This window comes from Heptranchias perlo, unplaced genomic scaffold, assembly GCF_035084215.1.
Source record: "Heptranchias perlo isolate sHepPer1 unplaced genomic scaffold, sHepPer1.hap1 HAP1_SCAFFOLD_53, whole genome shotgun sequence".
NCBI lineage: Eukaryota > Metazoa > Chordata > Chondrichthyes > Hexanchiformes > Hexanchidae > Heptranchias > Heptranchias perlo.
In genome coordinates this window covers 7,855,655-7,876,084 of record NW_027139548.1, presented here as the reverse complement: position 1 = coordinate 7,876,084, position 20,430 = coordinate 7,855,655, and the positions used below count along the sequence as shown (strand labels likewise).

Here is a 20,430-nt window from a genome sequence, read left to right as displayed (position 1 = left end):
AACAGCAGTATAATCAGTACAGATACTGTCAGTGATATCAGCTCTATAATTAGTGCAGATACTGTCAGTGATATCAGCTCTATAATTAGTGCAGATACTGTCAGTGATATCAGCTCTATAATTAGTACAGATCCAAGCATTAATATCAGTTCTATCAACAGTGCAGATAATAGCAATAATATCAGCTCCATTATCAGGACAGATACTCTCAATAATATTAGCTCTATAATCAGCATAGCTACTGTCAGTAATATCAGCTCTACAATCAGTACAGGTACTGTCAGTGATATCAGCTCTATAATCAGCATAGAAACTGTCAGTAATATCAGGCCTATAATCAGTACACATACTGTCAGTTATATCGGCTCTATAATCAATTGAGATACTGTCAGTAATATCTCTATAATCAGCTGTTACTGTCAGTCTTATCAGCTGTATAATCAGTACAGATATTGTCAGTACCATCTCTAAATTCATCACAGTTCAGATCTATGATTGTATTTGTTTGTTCTGATAATGTGGGCGACAGGAGCAAGCTCGCACACATTCGATGTGTAATTAATATGAGGGCTCTAAATATCGAAAGAAACAGAACAAACGATGCGATTTGATCGGAAATATTTTGAATTCCATGCATCACATTAGCTGTGAAAGGGATTTGATCGACAGCAATGATCATGTTCATTCATACTGCCTTGAGTTGCGGTAAAACTGCGCATAGAACGTAAGGAAGGTTAGGGAAGCGATAGGGCCAATCGTCCATTGGAAAGTCATGCCGATACATCCGTCTAATAGCTGAGATCTGCCATCTTAGCATCCAGCTGGATTTTTACAACCTCATTCCTCTTGTCTCTGCTGGTCTGTCTGGCAGTTTATCCCAAATATTTATCACTCTTAGCGAACAAAAAGTCTTGATAGTTGTTTCAAATTTAGATTTTATCACTATCCGTTTACATCCGATGCCATTCCTCGCACGTCAAAGCTTAATAAGATGAAACAGAAGTGAGTTTAATCCCATATATCTTTCCATAATTGTTTTCCATGTCCCGGAGATGCTGGATGATTTCCCAAGCAGTAAATGGACCAGAAGCAAGCGTTCTGGAGCCTGATAGTGACATAAATCGCAAAGCCCAAATGGAAAAGCCCGTCTGTATTAATTTAAATGTGTTGTTATTACCAAGTGGCCATTCGCTGCTGCTACAGAAATCACAGACCGTACCAATGTTCAATTTGTGAAAAAACAAGTCCCAGCTGTAATCCAACCGCATGTCCTGCACTGACATCTCGATATACAATGAGGACAAAGGAATTAAATCTATGCTCTATTCGATTGCTGAACAGCGGCTTTCCAATACTTACCAGTATAGTGGGGGTCATATAAACTGCGAGCGATAGTATAAAATGGCAGATATCGAATCACACGCCTATTTACAGCCCATTTGATTTTCCTTTCCATTGGCTTCAATGGAGTCAATGTACACGAACGCCCACAGTTAAAATTACCCCCATAGTCTCCTAGATGCCAGTGGGTCGACTAAACTGAAGCAGTTTGTATCAGCAAAATCAAACAGCGTCCTTCAGTAATCCTATAAATATATTTATACCCTTTATGTCCACAGATCCTGTCTCCCAGATCCTTGCAACGTTCAACGATAGCGACCTGCACAACGTGACGATATTCTACCGGGACAGACTAGAACAGGCGATTGAAGGAGGGGTGAGGGGCGTCAGCCTGGTATTAACATACGAGAAGCATTTCAGTGGACAAGAACATCAAGTGAGTGGGCGGAACACACAATGGGGGTGAAATTGGACTTGGGCAGCGCCATAAAACAGATGGAATCGCATTTGCCGTCCGTTATACGCTGCCCTAATATTGAGTTCTATTGAAGTCAATGGGACTAAATATCAGGCGAAGCGTAAAACGGGCGACTGATGGGATACCTCCTGTTTTGGATCCGGCCCATGTTCAAGTTCACCTGTAGAGTTTGATTCATTTCAACAATTTGAAACTGAGATAAAGTCAGTTTTAGGCTTCTTTTGGTCGATAAGATAGAACTATTTATTCAAGGAGCATCACTGAGGGTGTTTACAGTGCACAGACCATTACTGACCCCTCCGCTGGATGGTGCAGCGCAGTTTTGGGCACTCTGACTTGAAAATATACCAATGAGGTGTAGAGCGGTCAAATTAGGACAAAAAAGCACCAGGACCGAGAGTTTGCCGTTATAAGTGAACAGTCACAGAAATGAAATTAATTCATTGAAGCAAAAAGCGGAGGACATATGGTCCGGCATTCGAAATGTTGAGGGTTACAAACAATCTGCTTGTATACAGCCCATGGAACTTTCACCGTGAGTACAAAACTAGAACACACGATACAAAACATCAAGCGAGAACATTGGTCATCTCCATTTACGGTATAATGACCTTGTGCAGCAGATTACCCACTAGTTCAAAAACAGCAAACATAATTTCATGGATTATGGAGATGAATGGATCCATACATAACCAAATAGGCCAGGGAAAACGAGACTGCTACAAGAGGGACATAATTGGAGATCAGTCAACCATTGGTTGAGAATGGGTAGATCTTTAGGGGATCTCTACGTTACAACTTTCAAGTCGAAAACCCATTGAGCTCAGCAATGTTTTAACATCCGGCATTATGCCCATTCTTCATTAACAATGAATAATAAATGAAAACTAATTACATCCATACTACTGCAACTCACCAACAATTAAGCAGATAGTTGTTGCTGTACTTATAGACATTTGAAAGAACAGCAGACAGCTGTGGGAGACACAAATCTGAGAGAGAAAATAGCGAGTTTATGTACGATGAACCAGCCGAAGATGTTCACTGCTGTTCTTTACATCTTTCACTCTGCTCCTCAATATATTCACTGTTGTCCTTTATTAAATAATGAGGGGCATAGATAAGGTAGATAGTCAAAATATTTTCCCAAAGGTAGGGGCGTCTATAACGAGGGGGCATAGATTTAAGGTGAGAGGGGAGAGATACAAAAGGGTCCAGAGGGGCAATTTTTTCACTCAAAGGGTGGTGAGCGTCTGGAACGAGCTGCCAGAGGCAGTAGTAAAGGCGGATACAATTTTGTCTTTTAAAGAGCATTTGGACAGTTACATGGGTAAGATGGGTATGGAGGGATATGGGCCAAGTGCAGGCAATTGGGACTAGCTTAGTGGTATAAACTGGGCGACATGGACATGTTGGGCCGAAGGGCCTGTTTCCATGTTGTAAACTTCTATGATTCTATGATTCTATATCTTTCACTCTGCTCCTCAATATATTCACTGTTGTCCTTCCTATCTTTCACTCTGCTCCTCAATATGTTCACTGTTTTTCTTTATATCTTTCACTCTGCTTCTCAATATATTCACTGTTGTCCTTCCTATCTTTCACTCTGCTCCTCAATATGTTCACTGTTTTTCTTTATATCTTTCACTCTGCTCCTCAATATATTCATTGTTTTTCTTTCCAGAAAGTTAGTGAGCTCGCGGACAATGGAGACATGGCTGAAAGTTCCAAGCTTCTTTTAAATCTGGTGATGGAGAAAGGTGATGTAGCCCGAAGGGTGATGTGGGATTCCTTTGTGAAAATGCGCAATGGGGTACCCAAGTTGAATAAAATACTGGAAGAAATACAGGAACACGGTACGTTCTAATGAAACACTGAATTCAGTTTCAGATCTAAAATGACATATTTAACTAAAATAGTACGCCTCCCTGATTTCATTGAAACTATTTGGTTTAAACAGGTTCTGATCTGCGACATTATGCTATCGTCACAGGCAGGATATCAGAAGTAACCAATCGTCTGAAGGGTATGTCTTGAAATGGAAACTGATAACAGTTTATTTCACTTCTGTTGATCAAAAGTTTGACGCTGACCATTTGTTTAGAGATTTCTACGGGGGTGAATTTGGACACAGGTGGGTTAAGAAAACAGGCGGAATCGCATTGATCACCTGTTATAGGCTCCGTCCGATATTCAGTTCCACTGACTTCAATACAACTCAAAATCACGAGTGTCTAACAATCGTCAGCAAATGCGATCAGGCCTGTTTTCTGTCCCAGCCCATGTTCAATTTCACTGCTCTCGGGAACATATGTTCAAGGAATGAGGAGACACAAAAAAACTTTGTTTGCATTTGTCGTTAATCCTCAAACATTCGACATTGACTGAAGCCCCAATTTGTACCGAGAACGGAATAATTGGTAAATTTGCAAATGTTGTCGCTGCCTCTGTTGCTTATCCAGCTGTTGCGGTGGCCTGGTATCATCGGCACCATTGAAAAGTCAAATATTTAGCACTGGGATTTTCAAACTTCGATTATTTAGGAGGTAACATCAAAAGTGTTGGGAGTTCCATCGACAGCTGCAATGTGGAATGTTCCAGTTAGTGCAGCGCTGATTCAAACGGGCCAGGACGGTTCGGATTCTAACCTGTGCTGCATTAGCTGGTCTGGGCTAGAAATTGGTGTTTGGCAGTAGCACAAAATAGGCGGTATCGAACCGACCGACCGTTATAAGCCCCGCCCGATATTCATTCCTTTGACTTTAATAAAGAACTAACAATTTAGCAGGGCTTATAACAGGCGGCCGATGCGATGCCGCCCGTTTAGCGCTACTGCCCACCGCCAATTTCTGTCTCTATGTTTGTCAATAAGGGGGCGCTCTGCAGTTGGCTGAAGTGTCCCCAATTTAACAAGGGCGAAATCCGTTGGGGTCCAGCCGCAGATTGCAATGATTGTCTCCATTGGAAATTGGCTGGCTGTGAGAGTCATATAAGGATAGTATCAGGACACAATTTGATCAACCTGCCCATCCCCTCACCCCATTCTCACACACGCCCAAACAAACATTTATCTCGGATAGGCTCCAGAATCTGGGCTCACAAATAACAGTACCAGAGCCGGGTTGGGAAAGTTGCCTTTCCCGGTGGATTATCTTGAACATAAACAACAGGATAAACAGTGGGGAAATTGGAATAGGTAGAGCATTATTATTGAAGAGCTCACATTCAGCCATCGGAAACTGTCTTCGATTCTATCTGAGTCAAAGCACGGGTGTCCACATAATATTTCATGATTCTGGTAGGAAGGCTTGGAAAAGACAATATTGTGTGTTCAATTAAGATCGCTGATGGACCATTGCCGACTGGGCTTTAAACTAAAAAAAGTGGGGGAATGGTTCGGGTGAAGGGAAATTTAGAAATCTAAAGAGAGAAGCCAAGGCAATAGAGCAGTGTAACGATTTGGGTAAAGATAAGCAGAGTACGGCAGGAAGGGGTAGCTAGTTTAACGGTAATAGTGCATCAGCGAATAAGGTCAAATCAGGAAAAACTGGTAAAAAGTGAAAATTAAAGGCGCTTTATCTGAATGCAGAAGCATTCGTAACAAGTTAGACGGATTAATGGCACAAATCAGAGATAAATGGCTTTAATCCAACCATTTCTGAGACGTGATTGCAAGCTGACAAAGGTTGGGAAGTAAATATTCCAGGTTACTTAGCGTTTCGAAAAGACACAATGGAAAAGGAGTGTGGGCGGCATAGCCCTGACAATAAAGGATGACATAAGGAAGAAGGATCTTGGCTCGAAAGATCAGGAAGTGGAATCAGCATGGGTGGAGATAAGAAATAAAAAGGGGTAGAAAATACTGGTGGGAGTAGTTTATAGTCACCCTAAAAGTCGCTATTCTGCTGGACAGAGTACTAATCAAGAACTAATAGGAGCTCGTAACACAGGCAATGCAATAATCGAGGGGGGCCATTATCTTTATATAGACTGGACACATCAAATTGGCAAAGGTAGTTTGGAGTACGAGTACATTCGTTTTTTATTAGTTCATGGGATGTGGACGTCGCTGGAGAGGCCAGCATTTATTGCCCATCCCTAATTGCCCTTGAGAAGATGGTGGTGAGCCGCCTTCTTGAACCGCTTCGGTCCGTGTGGTGATGGTTCTTTCACAGTGCTGTTAGGAAGGGAGATTTAGGATTTTGACCTAGCGATGGTGAAGGAATGGCGATATATTTCCAAGTCAGGATGGTGTGTGACTTGGAGGGGAGCGTGCAGGTGGTGTTGTTCCCTGCTGCCCTTGTCCTTCTAGGTGATAGTGGTCGTGGCTTTGGGATGTGCTGTCAAAAAAGCTTTGGCGAGTTGCTGCAATATATCCTGTGGATGGTGCACACTGCAGCCATGGTGCGCCGGTGGTGGAGGGAGTGAATGTTTAAGGTGGTGGATGGGGTGCCAATCAAGCGTGCTGCTTTGCCTTGAATGGTGTAGAACTTCTTGAGTGTTGTTGGAGCTGCACTCATCCAGGCAAGTGTAGAGTATTCCGTCACACTCCTGACTTGTGCCTTGTAGATGGTGGAAAGGCTTTAGGGAGTCAGGTGGTGAGTCACTCGCCGCAGAATACCCAGCCTCTAACCTACTCTTGTAGCCACAGTATTTATTTGGCTGGTCCAGTTAAGTTTCTGGTCAATGGTAACCCCCAAGATGTTGATGGCGGGAGATTCAGCGATGGTAATGCCGTTGAATGTCAAGGGGTGGTGGTTAGACTGTCCCTTTTTGGGGATGGTCATTGCCTGGCACTTGTCTGGCGCGAATGTTACTTGCCACTTAACAGCCCAATCCTGGATGTTGTCCAGGTCTTGCTGCATGCAGGCACGGACTGCTTCATTATCTGTTGGGTTGCGAATGGAACTGAACACTGTGCATTCATCAGCGAACATCCCCATTTCTGACCTTATGATGGAGGGAAGGTCATTGATGAAGCAGTTGAAGATGTTTGAGCATAGGACACTGTCCTGACGAACTCCTGCAGCGATGTGCAGGGGTTGAGATGATTGGCCTCCAGCAACCACTGCCATCTTCCTTTGTGCTTGCCAATGGCGAACATTGCCATCGACTTCAATTTTACTAGGCTCTTTGATGGCACACGGTCAAATGCTACATTGATATCAAGGGCAGTCACTCCCACCTCACCTCTGGAATTCAGTATTTTTTCCATATTCGGACCCAGGCTGTCATAAGGTGAGTGAAGTGCATTCGAGACTGTTTCGTGGAACAATACATCGTGTAACCAACCAGGGAACAGGCTATTTTAGATCTTATATATGTAATGAGACAGGGTTATTTAGTAATATGATAGTAAGGATACACTGGAGAAAAATTATAGAATGAAACAAATTTACGGCACAGAAGGAGGCCATTTGGCCCAACTTGTCTATGCTGGCCGAAAAAGAGCCATCCAGCCTAATCCCACTTTCCATCTCTTGGTATGTAGCTCTGTGGGTTGCGGCATTCTAGGTGCACATCCAGGTACTTTTTAAGTGTGATGAGAGTTCCTGCCTCTCCCATCCTTCCAGGTTTTGAGTTCCAGTCCCCCACCACCCAATGGGTGAGAAAATTCCTCCTCAACTCCCCTCTAATACTCCTGCCAATTAGTTTAAATCTATGTCCCCTGGTTATTGATCTCTCTGCTAAGGGAAATAGGTCCTTCCTATCCACTCTATCCAGGGCACTCAAAATGTAATATTCCAAAGAAAACAACCGCGGCTTATCCAGTCTTTTCCAATAGCTAAAATCTCCAGTCCTGGCAACATCCTCGTAAATCAATTCGGTGCCCTCTCTAGTGAAATCACATCTTTCCTGTAATGAGGTGACTAAAACTGTACGCATAGTACGAGGAGTGATGATAATATGATAGAATTGTACACTGAGTTCCAGAGTGACGTACTTAAGTCCCAAACTAGAGTCTTAAATTAAAATAAAATTAATTTCATAGGTATGATGGGCGAGTTGACTAAGGTAGATTGGCAAATTAGATTAAGAGATATGACGTTAGACAAGCAATGGAAAACGTTAAAAAAAATCAGAATTCGCATCCAACATATATTCCATTGAGAAATAAATACTCCAGGGGAAAAGTGGTCAACCCATGGATAACTAAAGAAGTTAAGGATGGTATTAGATCAAAAGACGATGCTTATAATGTTGTCAAGAAGGGTAATACGCCTGAGGATTGGGAGAGTTTCAGAGACCAGCAAAGGATGACCAAAAAAATGCTAACGAGTGTGAACATAGATTATGAGAGTAAACTAGCAAGAAATATAGGAACAGATTGTAAAAGCTTCTCCAAGTATGTAAAAAGGAAGAGAGGAGCGAAAGTAAAGGTGGGTCCCTTAGAGGCTGCGACAGGAGAAATTACAATGGGGAAAAGGGAAATGGCAGAGACCTTAAACAAATATTAGTTGTGATCTTCCAAAATTCCTTAGGTACTAGAACTGTTCCAATGGATTGGAAGGTAGCAAATGTAACACCCTTGTTCAAGAAAGGAGGGAGAGAGAAAACAGGGAACTATAGGCCATTTAGCCTGACATCAGTCGTCGGGAAAATGCTGGAATCCATTATTAAGGAAGTGGAAACAGGGTACTTTGAAAATCACAATATGATTTGGAGAATCAACATGGTTTTATGAAAGGGAAATCGTGTTTATCAAATCAAATAGAGTTATTTGAGGATGTAACTAGCAGGATAGATACAGGGGAACCAGTGGATATAGTATATTTGGATTTTCAAAAGGCATTCGATAAGGTGCCACACTAAAGATTGTTTCACTAGATAAGTGTTCATGGGATTGGGTGTCATATATTGGCATGGATAGAGGATTGGTTAACGGACAGAAAACAGAGTAGGAGTAAACGGGCCATTATCAGGTTGGCAGGCTGTAACTAATTGGGTGCTGCAAGGATCAGTGCTTGGGCCAAAGTTTTTTACAATATATATTAATGAATTAGATGAAGGGACCGAGTAAAATATATCCAGGTTTGCTGACGATACAAAGCTAGGTTTGGAAAGTAATCTGTGAGGACACACACAATCTGCAAATTGATACAGATAGGTTAAGTGATTGGGTAAGAAGGTGGCAGATGGAGTACAATGTGGGAATTGTGAGGTTATTCATTTGGCTGGAAGAATAGAAAAACATATATTTTTAAATGGTGAGACACTATTAAATGTTGGTGATCAGATAGATTTGGGAGTCCTTGTACACGAAACACAGGAAGTTAACGGACAGGTACAGCAAGCAATTCGGAAGATATATTGACCTGCATGGCAAGGGGGTTGGAATAAAGTGTATGGAAGTGTTGCTCTGATCATACAGGGCTTTGGTGAGACCTCACCTGGATTACTGTATACAGTTTTGCTCTCTTTCCCTCAGGAAGGATATACTTGCCTTGGAGGTGGTGCAAAGGAGGTTAACTAGATTGATTCCTGGGATGAGAGGGTTATCCTATGAGAGATTTAGTGAAATGTGTCTATATTCTCTGAAGTTTAGAAGAATGAGAGGTGATCTCATTGAAACCTATACAATTCTTAGAGGGCTTGACGGGGTACATGTTGAGGGGATGTTTCCCCTGGCTGGAAAGTCTAGAACTAGGGGGCATAGACTCAGTATAAGGGGTCGGCCATTTAGGACTGAGATGAGGAGGAATTTCTTCACTCAGATGGTGGTGAATCTTTGGAATTCTCTACCCAGAGGGCTGTGGATGCTGAGTCATTGATACATTCAAGGCTGTGATGATTAGATTTTTGGACTCTAGGGGTATCAAGGGATATGGGGATCGGGGGGGAAAGTGGAGTTGAGGTCGAAGATCAGACATGATCTTATTGAATTGTAGAGCAGGCTCGAAGGGCCGTATGGCCTACTCCTGCTCCCATTGCTTATGTTCTTTTGGCGATGATACAGTCCCAGGCATATTGGAAACAAAGAACCTGATTCAACACAAAGAATGGTAGATTAGTTCCTAATTTATAAACAGAAGAATATTTGTAATGTTCGGTCAATTACATTACTTAGAAAAAACACGTTGGAGCACAATTATTGATCCAACACTTTAAATTGTCACTCAGTATTTTTACCCCCTATATTGCACTGCGTGGAATGGCAGTGCTGTATTAATTGAGGGGGTGCTTCATTGATCTAAGGGTAACATATTGGATGGGAATGAAAGGATCACTAACTCCAATTAGTGATGGTTTCCAGGTGTCATCGGTATCGTAAATGGTAGCACTGTTAATGGTCCACAAGCATTACTAATTAATACTTGTATGAATGTCCCATAAACAGCTAAATTTAGTCATGGTGGTTATGTGCCATCAATATTTGTAATTAGTAGTGGGATCAATGTACTTTCAACAATTTTAATTATCACAGGCATCAATGTTCAAACATTGATTGTAAGTAGACGGATCAAGTTTCAATCAGTAATTGAAATCAGTAAATGTGCACAAGGGTCAGCGACAATTCTAATTAATAAAGAAAGAAGTTGCTGTTATAAAGCATCTTTCACGACCTAAGCCTTTACAGCAAATTAGTACTTTTCAAGCCCAGTCACCTTTTGTAACGTAGAACACGATCAATGGGTCATCAATAATTAGTAAAGATATGAATAACTGATAAATAATTGTAATTACTAGTGGCTTTATTGTGCGATCAAAAATTGTAATTCCAAGTGGTATTAATGGGCTATCTATAATTATAATTATTGGATGGAGGCATCAATAGTTTTAATAAGTGGTTGGATCAAACTATCATTAATAACTGTAATGTGTAATGGTATCAATTAATAACCAGTGGTTCAATAATTTTAATCAATAGAGGTAATAATGCATCATGAATAATTGTAATTAATAGTGGTGTCAATTTGTGAACGAGGTTCAATTTCACATTCCATCAGAGATGTTATGAAATTGCGTTGAATATACTCTGTTTAATTGAGGTCCGGCATTAGTTAAAAAAATTACCATGACAATTGTCGGTGCGTCGAATTGTTGTAAGCACCATCTGGGGGGACAATTCTAAAAGGGGTTCAGGAACAGGGAGTTCTGTGGGTATATGTGCACAAATCATTGAAGGTGGCAGGACTGGCTAAGAATTCTGTTTTAAAAAAAAGCATACTGGATCCTGGGCTTTATAAATAGAGGCATAGAGCACAAAAGCAGGAAGTCATGGTGAACCTTTATAAAACACTGGTTCAGCCACAACTGGGGTATTTTGTCCAGTTCTGGGCACCGCGCTTTAGGAAAGAGGTGAAGGCCTTAGAGAGGGGGGAGAAAAGATTTACTGGAATGATTCAAGGGATGAGGGACTTTAGTTACGTGAGTAGACTGGAGAAGTTGGGGTTCTTCTCCATGGAACAGAGAAGGTAGACACAAAACTTGGAAGGGTAGTGAACAGTGAGGAGGATAGTGATAGACTTCAAGAGGATATAGACAGATTGTTGGCATGGGCGGACACGTGGTAGATGAAATGTAACGCATAAAAATACGAAGTTATACATTTCGGTAGGAAGAACGAGGATAAACTGGAGGGCACAATTCTAAAAGGGATACAGGAACAGATAGATTTGGGGGTATATGTGCACAAATCGTTGAAGGTGACAGGGGGGTGATTGAGAAAGCTGTTAAAAAGTATGCGAGATCCTGGGCTTTATAAATAGAGGCATAGAGTGCAAAAGCAAGGAAGTCATGGTGAACCTTTATAAAACACTGGTGCGACCATAACTGGAGTATTGTGTCCAGTTCTGAGCACCGTGCTTTAGGAAAGATGTGAAGGCCTTAGAGAGGATGCAGAAAAGAGTTAGTGGAATTGTTCCAGCAATGAGGGACTTTAGTTACGTGGATAGACTGGAGAAGCGGGGGTTGTTCTCCTTGGAACAGAGAAGTTTGCGAGGAGGTTTGATAGAGGTATTCAAAATCATGAAGAGTCTAGACAGAGTAGATAGAGCAAACTCTTCTCGTAGATGGAAGGGTCAAGAACCAAAGGGGGACGTGAGGACATACCTTTTTACACAGCGAGTGGTCAGGATCTGGAATGCACTGCCCGAGGGGGTGGTGGAGGCAGATTCAATAATGGCCTTCGAAAGACAACTGGATAAGTACTTGAAAGGAAAAAAAATATTGCAGGGTTACTGGGATAGGGCGGGGGAGTGGGACTAGCGGGATTAGTCTTGCATAGACTGGTGCGCACTCGATGGGCCCAATGGGGTCCTTCCGTGCTCGATCCTTTCTATGATTCTATGATTCCATGATTCTACGATAAGATTGAGAGGAGAATTGATAGAAGTATTTAAAATCATGAAGAGTCTGGACAGAATAGATAGAGAGAAACCGTTCCCATTGGCGGAAGTGTCAAGAGCCAGAGGACATAGATTTAAGGTGATTGACAAAAGAACCAAAGACGACATGAGGAAAAACGTTTTTGTGCAGCGATTGGTTATGATCTGTAATGCATTGCCGGCGGTAGGGTTGGGTGGGGGAGGCAGATTTAATCGCATCTTTCAAAATGCAACTCGATGAGTAATTGAAAGGAAAAAATGCGGGCTACAGGGATAGTGCGGGGGAGTTGGACGAGCTGGATATTGTTCTCTTCAATGATTAGGACCAGAACTGCACAGAATAGCCTTAATGGTCTAACAATGAATAAATACAACAGCAGTGCAATTCAACTCAATCTGTGCTCTGGTCCTCTGCCAATTCTGCCCAATACCACGTTTCCAATCGTTATGTGCTGAGCGCACACTATAGCCCTATTAACACCAGCTGCATTATCCCACTGTTCCATTTAACACCTATTCCTCTTTTGGTTGTTCATTCCCAATAAATTGGCAGGATAATATTTTAATTCTCATCAGCTGGGTTTTTATTATCAGGAGTGAATCATACTCAAATTATAAATTAAGTTATGTTGCAATTTACTATCATACAAAGCGGTATTACATCTTTCTGTTTCATCTGAAGAGGCACACGAGCAACACAAGGAAATCCTCCGGGAACAAAATGAAACCCTTGAAATGAACACTATTCTAAAAAAGGAGAAGGTTAAGATTTCCAAGTTGGATGACCGATACACTGAGCTGACAATCATTTCTCCTGTTCGTCATCGGAAACTCGTAGAACACGAACTGCTGGCACGAGGCAGGGACCATGAAGAATGGAGAGAGATGCATCTCCGGAAAGAGCTGGAAAAGATCGGCATCGATCAATTGTTCCGGAGCAGTTTTTCCCGAGATGTCTGTTTGCTCGAAACAGCAAAGGGACATTTCCTGCAATTTAATTCTGGATGTTCAGCAGTTGTCAGCGGAGTCTCGGGAATTGGGAAAACTACAATGATACAAAAAATCGTCTATGACTGGGCCACTGGGAAAATATACCCAGACTTTCAATTTGTTTTCAGTTTTAAATTCCGCGAGTTGAACGCCATTAACTGCAAAACAACCTTGATGGATCTGATTCTGGTTCTATATCCTTACTTGCGAAATGCTCTGGAAGATCTCTGGAAGAAGCCAGCTAGTTTGCTCTTTATATTCGATGGTTTGGATGAATTCAAGAGCATTATCAATTTTGCTGCGAATCAGTCAGATGCAGAACCTCAGTACACGTGCACAGATCCCGAGTTCCTCTGTGAAGTGTCTGACATTGTGTGCAGCTTAATGCAGAAAAAGCTGCTCCCAGGCTGTTCAGTGCTGGTGACCAGCCGTCCCACTGCATTGCATTTATTGGAACAGGCTGAGATCAGTGTCCGGGCTGAAATCCTGGGATTTGTTGGCAAGGAACGGGAGGAATATTTCAACAAGTTATTTGAAGATCAGAAGGTAGCTGCAGCTGTTTTCAAACATGTGGAAGAGAACGAGATCCTGTACACCATGTGTTACAACCCTTCCTACTGCTGGATCCTCGGTCTGGCACTGGGTCCCTTCTTCACACAAAGAGAGAAGGAACAGCAGCAAGTTCCCAAGACCATCACCCAACTATATTCCTATTATATTTACAACATTCTGAAAAACCATGGGCGAGAGATTGAATCACCCCGTGATGTGTTAGTGAAGATCGGTGAGATGGCCTTCTCAGGAGTTTCCGAGAAGAAGATTGTGTTTAAAAGTGGAGATTTGATCAAGTACAACCTGGAACCTTCCCAGTTCCTGTCTGGGTTCATGATGGAACTTTTGGAGAGAGGTGATTCTGCCCAGACCGTGGTGTACACATTCCCGCACCTCACCATCCAAGAGTTTGTAGCCGCTCTTGCACAATTCCTGACTCCAGATCCCGGGGACATCCGGAAACTCCTCAGTGAGGCCCACAGCAAGGAAGATGGGCGATTTGAGATATTTCTCCGTTTTGTTGCTGGTCTCTCCTACCCACAGTCAGCTCGGCCCCTGGAGGAGTTTCTGGGTCCATTTCTTCATCAAACAATCTGCGCAGTGATTGACTGGGTGAAGGAGAAGGTTGAAGGACAGATTGGAAACACAGAGAGTGAAACTGGTAAAATGGATCTCTTGAACACATTCCACTACCTGTTTGAGTCTCAGAATAAAGCACTGGCACAGAACACCGTGGGGTCTGTGGAAACACTTAAATTCGGAGATTTCGACTCAGAGAAAGCACTGCCACTGACCCCGATTGACTGTGCAGTACTGTCTCATGCCATTGGACTGTGTTATACAGTAAAACAACTCGATCTGCAGAACTGCTCCATTCAGTGTGAGGGGCTCCAGCGGCTGGGACCCGTACTGCACAAATGCCAGGTGTTGAGGTAATTGTTTATTTTTCTATAACCGTTGAATGAATTGTTGAAGAGACTTTTATTTTGTTTTATTTAAATTAAAATAACAGCGCACTACAAGTGAACTAGATTGAGCCGAATTCATCAATAGTTTGCAAAGTAATAAGTGGAACGGGGCATAGTTCAAGGGAAGGAAATTAGAATGGAAGCTTTCTCACAAGAAATTCAAGGGAAGCAGATATCGATAACTGACAGAGTTTGATCATGAAATTGTGATTTTAAAAATCCGTCTTATTTAATGATAACGATCAGAAGTGAACACATAAAAAAGCATGTACAATAGTCTGGATAATAATCTGTAATCTGACATCTATTTAGCATATTAACTAGAAACAAACACAGAAATCAGATTACATACGGCGTCCGTTAAACACCCCGCTTGATATTTGGTTCAGTGTTCTTAAATATAAGTGAAAATCTGGCCGGGCGTATGATCCGTTACCGCCTGTTTTGCGCATCTGCCCGTGGCAAATTTCCGTGGATTCAGAAAACTAATTTTTTTTTTACTTGAACTGTAATTATTTAGAATCATTCCCAATGCAGCGAATTAATTAATGATCGAACAGACCAGGTGCATTGCAGGCGATTTATGGACATACCGCTCGCAATGCTTCAGGGATTTTTCGCGAATCTGCTCCCTGCGAACGTGGCCCCGGCCAGGGCACGGAATTTACTGAACCTCTGCTCAAAATATTACATTAAACGGAACTGAAATAGAGAGAGATTAATGGAACATAAAGTGAGAGGCTCCCCTTCCCTATAAACTAAGAATGCATGAACATTTAAAACTTGTACCTGGGAATCATGAACGTCCCTTGCTCTTTTTACACCAGTAGTCGGCTTTATTTCACGATATAACCTACAGCGGAATGTTATACAGATTAATATAATACATAAGGTATAAATAAAGGAAACCGCCCCTTTGCATAAAGTTAGAGGAAAGACGCGCTTTATCCCGTAAAATCCGCCGGTTTAAGGAGCAGCAGAAATGAGACAATTTCCTCAAACTTGTTGGGCCGGGGCAATGACCTCCAGGAGGCTAATTCTGACATGTGTGGAATGAAATCGGACTGAGGGACATTTAAAGGCTTCACATAACCAGCACTTTATTTGAGAAAAATAAATACTGATGTTCCCTCAATATATGGCCAATGGGAACAATCCCAGTTGCATTTTCTGTGACAGCAAAATCTGTTTATTAATTTCCTGAATTTGTTTTTGTGTCCCGCGTAATACCTCAGTGAGAGTGCGAGAAATCTACCACATCCGAGGCCTCTTTCAGTTTATTTCTCGCCCCTGTGTGTTTGGATTTAGGCTGGATGGAAACAATCTGGGAGATTCTGGAATGAAACTATTGTCTGGGGCTCTGAGGAGCCCTAAATGTAAAATACAGGCAGTGGGGTAAGTAACAGACTGTGTGAGATTGTGGTTATAAAAACTTGGATGTCTAATACACTATTATTACGATCATTAATAGTATAATTAATAAATCTGGTGAGTTACCATGATATCTATTCTCTCTCCCTCTCGCTCACTCACATCCCCAGGCTGGCTGACAACGATTTCACAGATTCTTGCATGGAGGAACTCGTCTCCTCTCTCAGTACAAACCAATCACTGACGGGGCTGTACCTGGGTTATAATAAACTGGGAGATTCAGGAGTGAAACTATTGTCTGCAGTGCTCAGGAACCCGGACTGTAAAATACAGAAACTGTCGTAAGTCTAAACCCTGTATTACAGCACAGGCTAACATGGTCCGATCAGTAAATGTTGAAGCTTACAATTATTAACACCGTATTTCGTCATATTCCTGTTATTTTCCTCTTTCTGATTCCCAGGCTGAATGATAACAGTCTCACAGGTTCTTGTATCGAGGATCTCGCTTCCGCTCTCACCACAAACCGGTCACTGACGCAGCTGAACATGAACAATAATAATCTGGGAGATTTAGGAGTGAAACTACTGGCTACGTCTCTGATGATCCCGGACTGTAAAATACAGAAATTGCGGTAAGTATCACACTGTGTGAAATTGTGTTTTTAATACCACGATTTCTAAAGCCGTTCAGCATTATTAATTTTAATGATAGAATTATGAATAAATATTGGATACCTATTCTGATTCTTGGAATCTTTCTCTCTATCTCATCCCCAGTCTCGCAGGTATCGGTCTCACAGATTCTTGTACCGAGGATCTCGCCCCTGCTCTCAGTTCAATCCACTCACTGACGGTTCTGTCCCTATGGTCAAACTCCTTCACAGACCGATCCATCCCCGCTCTCCGCCGCCTCATACTGACCTGCGAGAGTCTGGAGTGCATCTGGTGAGTGTTGGCGTTAGTGTTTATTTTAATAAATAAAATCTAAATGAATTGAGACATTGGATCTGCAATATGTATATCTAATTATCATTGAAATATTACTCTCAGCCTCCCTGTTATTGTTGTATATTCTGTTTATTTTCTATTTAAACATTAATCTGTTGCAGGCTGGGGGAGAATTCGTTCAGTTCAACAGGAAAGGATCTATTGCAGTTGCTGCAGGAATGCAGGCCCGGACTTAGAGTGGAAATATGATCAGTTCTCGATGTGAGCAATGCTGGTCTCCTCATAAAAACAATTTCCTCTCATGATATGAACATTATTAGCCTCATGATTGAATACATTTGGTCAAATTTTACGAATTTTATTAATCTCATTATATTTCTCAGTATAAGATGATGTATATAATATTATGTTATCACATATTCTCATTATATAAACATTGATGGCAATATTATTTCTCTGATCATACGAACATTATTGGCTTCATTTCATGAACATTATTATTCTCATTACATGAACATTATTCATCTCAGGATAGGAATATTACTGGTCTCAATATTAATGCACTATTGATCGTATCATATATACATTGTTCAACACAATCTCCCCCCACCCCCGACCTATTCAGTCTCTCAAGTCGAAGCATCGCAGATTTCAGCCCAACTGGCACAGGACTGGTTTAGCCGCCTCCCACCAGATCCGGGTGGACCACATCAAGCGCCCTTGAGCCTGACTCTCCTCTGCTACCACCGATCGCTAGTCTACAATCATCCTGGAGATCAATGATAACTCTCAGCTTCATTTGTCCATTATCAACCACTACCTTCATCCTTTTCCCCCTACCCCCCTCCACCATCACTTGTAACAACAAGCTCGAGGAATTCATAGACATCTTTGTCACTACGATGAGATCAGACATTCAGCTCCTGTGCTGTTCCCCTCCTTTCCCCTTCCCAATAAGCCAAACATTTCCCCAGGCTCAGTCTGCTCTTGCAGTGAACCCGTGGGCTTTCCATGCCTCTCCTATCTGCCCCCATGTCCTCGATGAGCTTATCTTGTCCATGATATCCACTTCCTGCTCTCTTGACCCCTTTCCCACGAGACGGCTGAAGAGCCAACTTCCCTTCCTGAACCCCATGTAAGCTATGATTGTAAATGGTTCCATCTCCTCCGGTGCAGTTCCCGGACCCCCTTTCCCTTCCTGAACACCATGTAAGCTGTGATTGTAAATGATTACATCTCCTCCGGTGCAGTTCCCGGACCCCCTTTCACTTCCCGAACACCATGTAAGCTGAGATTGTGAATGGTTCCATCTCCTCCTCCAAAACCGCCATTATCACCCCCTTCTAAGAAAACATCATTGAGCCCTCTGCCCTTGTAAACTATCGTGTCATCTCCAACCTTCTTTCCTCTCCAAAGTTCATCAACACGTTTTTGCTCCTCAAATCGATGCCCATCTTTCCTGAAACTCTATGTTTGAACCTTTCCAATCAGATTTCCATGTCAGACACAGCACCAAAACGATCCGAATCAAAATCACAAATGACATCCTCTGTGACTGACGACAGTGCATTATCCGTCCTCGCCCTTCTCGATCTCCCTGCAGCCTTCGACATACCCGATCAAGCCATCCTGCTCCATCACGTCTCCTCACTTGTCCAGCTCAGTGGGACTGCACTCGCTTGGTTCAACCCTTGGATATCGACTTGCACCCAGAGCACCTCCTGCAATGGACTTTCTTCCCACCCCCACAACTGTTACCTCCTGAGCCCCGAAGGATCTATTCTTTAGTCCCTCCCCTTCCTCATCGGCCATTTGGCAACCTTATCCGCAGATATGGGTCAGCTTCTACATGTATGCCCCGATACTCAGCTCTACCTCTACACTACCTCTCTACACGCTGCCACAGCCTCTGTGCTGTCAGACTGCTTGTCCGCCAGGTTATTGTTTTGCCTTTTAATTCTTTGTCAGCACTGATTTCCAGCCTTCACATCTTAAAGAATTAAAGGTAACAATGGCATCGCTATAGCCCTAAACCACCACTAGGACGCACTGCAGCCTGCTGCAAACTGAGTGCAATGGCCCGGCGATTTCCATTTACTAATTGCACGAGCAAACATAGCGCAAAGCAATAAAAACACTGGAGGTGGAAAAAACTATTTCACTCTCATTGTTTTTATCGAGCCCGATTTTTTAGTTAAATGCCAAACCAACATATGCATCCAACATCAAAGGGAACACAAGAAGCAATAGATGCGAGTAACCCGTGTCAGACAGAACCCACAACCTTGTCTGCAGATTTGATGTCGAGGTTCTGATAAGGGTTGATTTTTGTTTTAAAGCTTCAGTAAAGCTTCACATTTTCTTGCATTTAGAGCAACCACACTTCACAGCCTTTCCCCAGTTGAACGCGAACAAGGTTACTCACCTCAAGCGTCACCGGATCTTGGTTTTTGCCCTTCAATCCCACTGCAGACCCCTCCCTCACTCCTCCCCTCCCTCTCTCCACCCCTTCACTCTTCCTCCCCTCCACTCCAGTCCCCTCCCTCTCTCCTCCCCTCCCTCTCTCCTGCCCTCCACTCCTCCTCCCCTCCACTCCGCTTTATATCAGTAAATATATCAGTAAGCAGTGAATTGTTAAAGTCAGATGAGACCCTCAGAGGAGAAGATTGTGTCAATTTGTGGAGAATAATCAAAAAATCGCAGAAAGATTGAAGAATTACTTCACATCCGTCCTCAATAAAGAGAAGGATATCGGAGAGGAAGTGAATTCTGATGTACTTCAGAGCGAGATGAGTGATATAATGATGGATAAATGAATAATTTTAGACACGTTATTTAATCTGAATGAAGGCAAAGTGCCAGGACCTGACGGGAAACATCCTGGCATCCTGGAGGAATTGAGGAAAGAAAATGTAAAGGCCCTAGAAGTTATTTTTCCGGCTTCACTTAGTGTGGATGTGTAACAGAGGACTGTTGAGTGACCCATATAGAACTTAGTTTTTAAAAAGGAAACCATAGCTAATCTGGTAACTACAGACCAGCTATCTTAACATTTGCGTTAGGATAAATTTAAGAGTCTCTAATTAAGGAAGGAATTACCACGTGACTGGGTAAAAATAAATAGTTAGAAGTAGGCACGTGGATTTCAAAAGGGACGATCGTGCGTGCCAAACCACAGTGAATTCTTTGAGGAGGTAACAGACATGGCAGACGGGGGAAATTCCGTGGATGTAGTGTTCATGGACTTTAGACAAGCCGTTGACAAGGTACCACACGGGAGATTACTAGAGAAGATTACGGTTGTGGAATTAGGTAAGGATTCTAAACTGGATTAAAAATTGGTCAGAAGAGAGAAAACGAAGAGTACGATTTAATGGCAATCTTACAGAGTGTTTGGGAATGGGCAGTGGTGAACCTCAGGGTTCAGTTCGGAGAGCACTTCTGTTCATTGT

At 42.4% G+C, this 20,430-nt stretch overlaps 1 protein-coding gene across 2 annotated transcripts; it reads left to right on the top strand.

Annotated features, from left to right (window-relative positions):
* Positions 1-1,609: 1,609 nt before the first annotated feature.
* On the top strand, positions 1,610-17,389 carry LOC137315064 (NACHT, LRR and PYD domains-containing protein 3-like). 2 transcript variants are annotated; one of them, XM_067980013.1, is made up of 9 exons: positions 1,610-1,777; positions 3,504-3,675; positions 3,780-3,845; positions 12,830-14,621; positions 15,966-16,052; positions 16,199-16,369; positions 16,492-16,662; positions 16,808-16,975; positions 17,140-17,389. In XM_067980013.1, the coding sequence occupies exons 1-9, from the start codon at positions 1,610-1,612 to the stop codon at positions 17,225-17,227; spliced, it is 2,883 nt and encodes a 960-aa protein (XP_067836114.1). In that variant the 3' UTR covers positions 17,228-17,389. The 2 variants fall into 2 exon arrangements, with proteins under 2 accessions (XP_067836114.1, XP_067836116.1); XM_067980015.1 differs by lacking the exon at positions 3,780-3,845.
* The last annotated feature ends 3,041 nt before the right edge of the window (positions 17,390-20,430 follow it).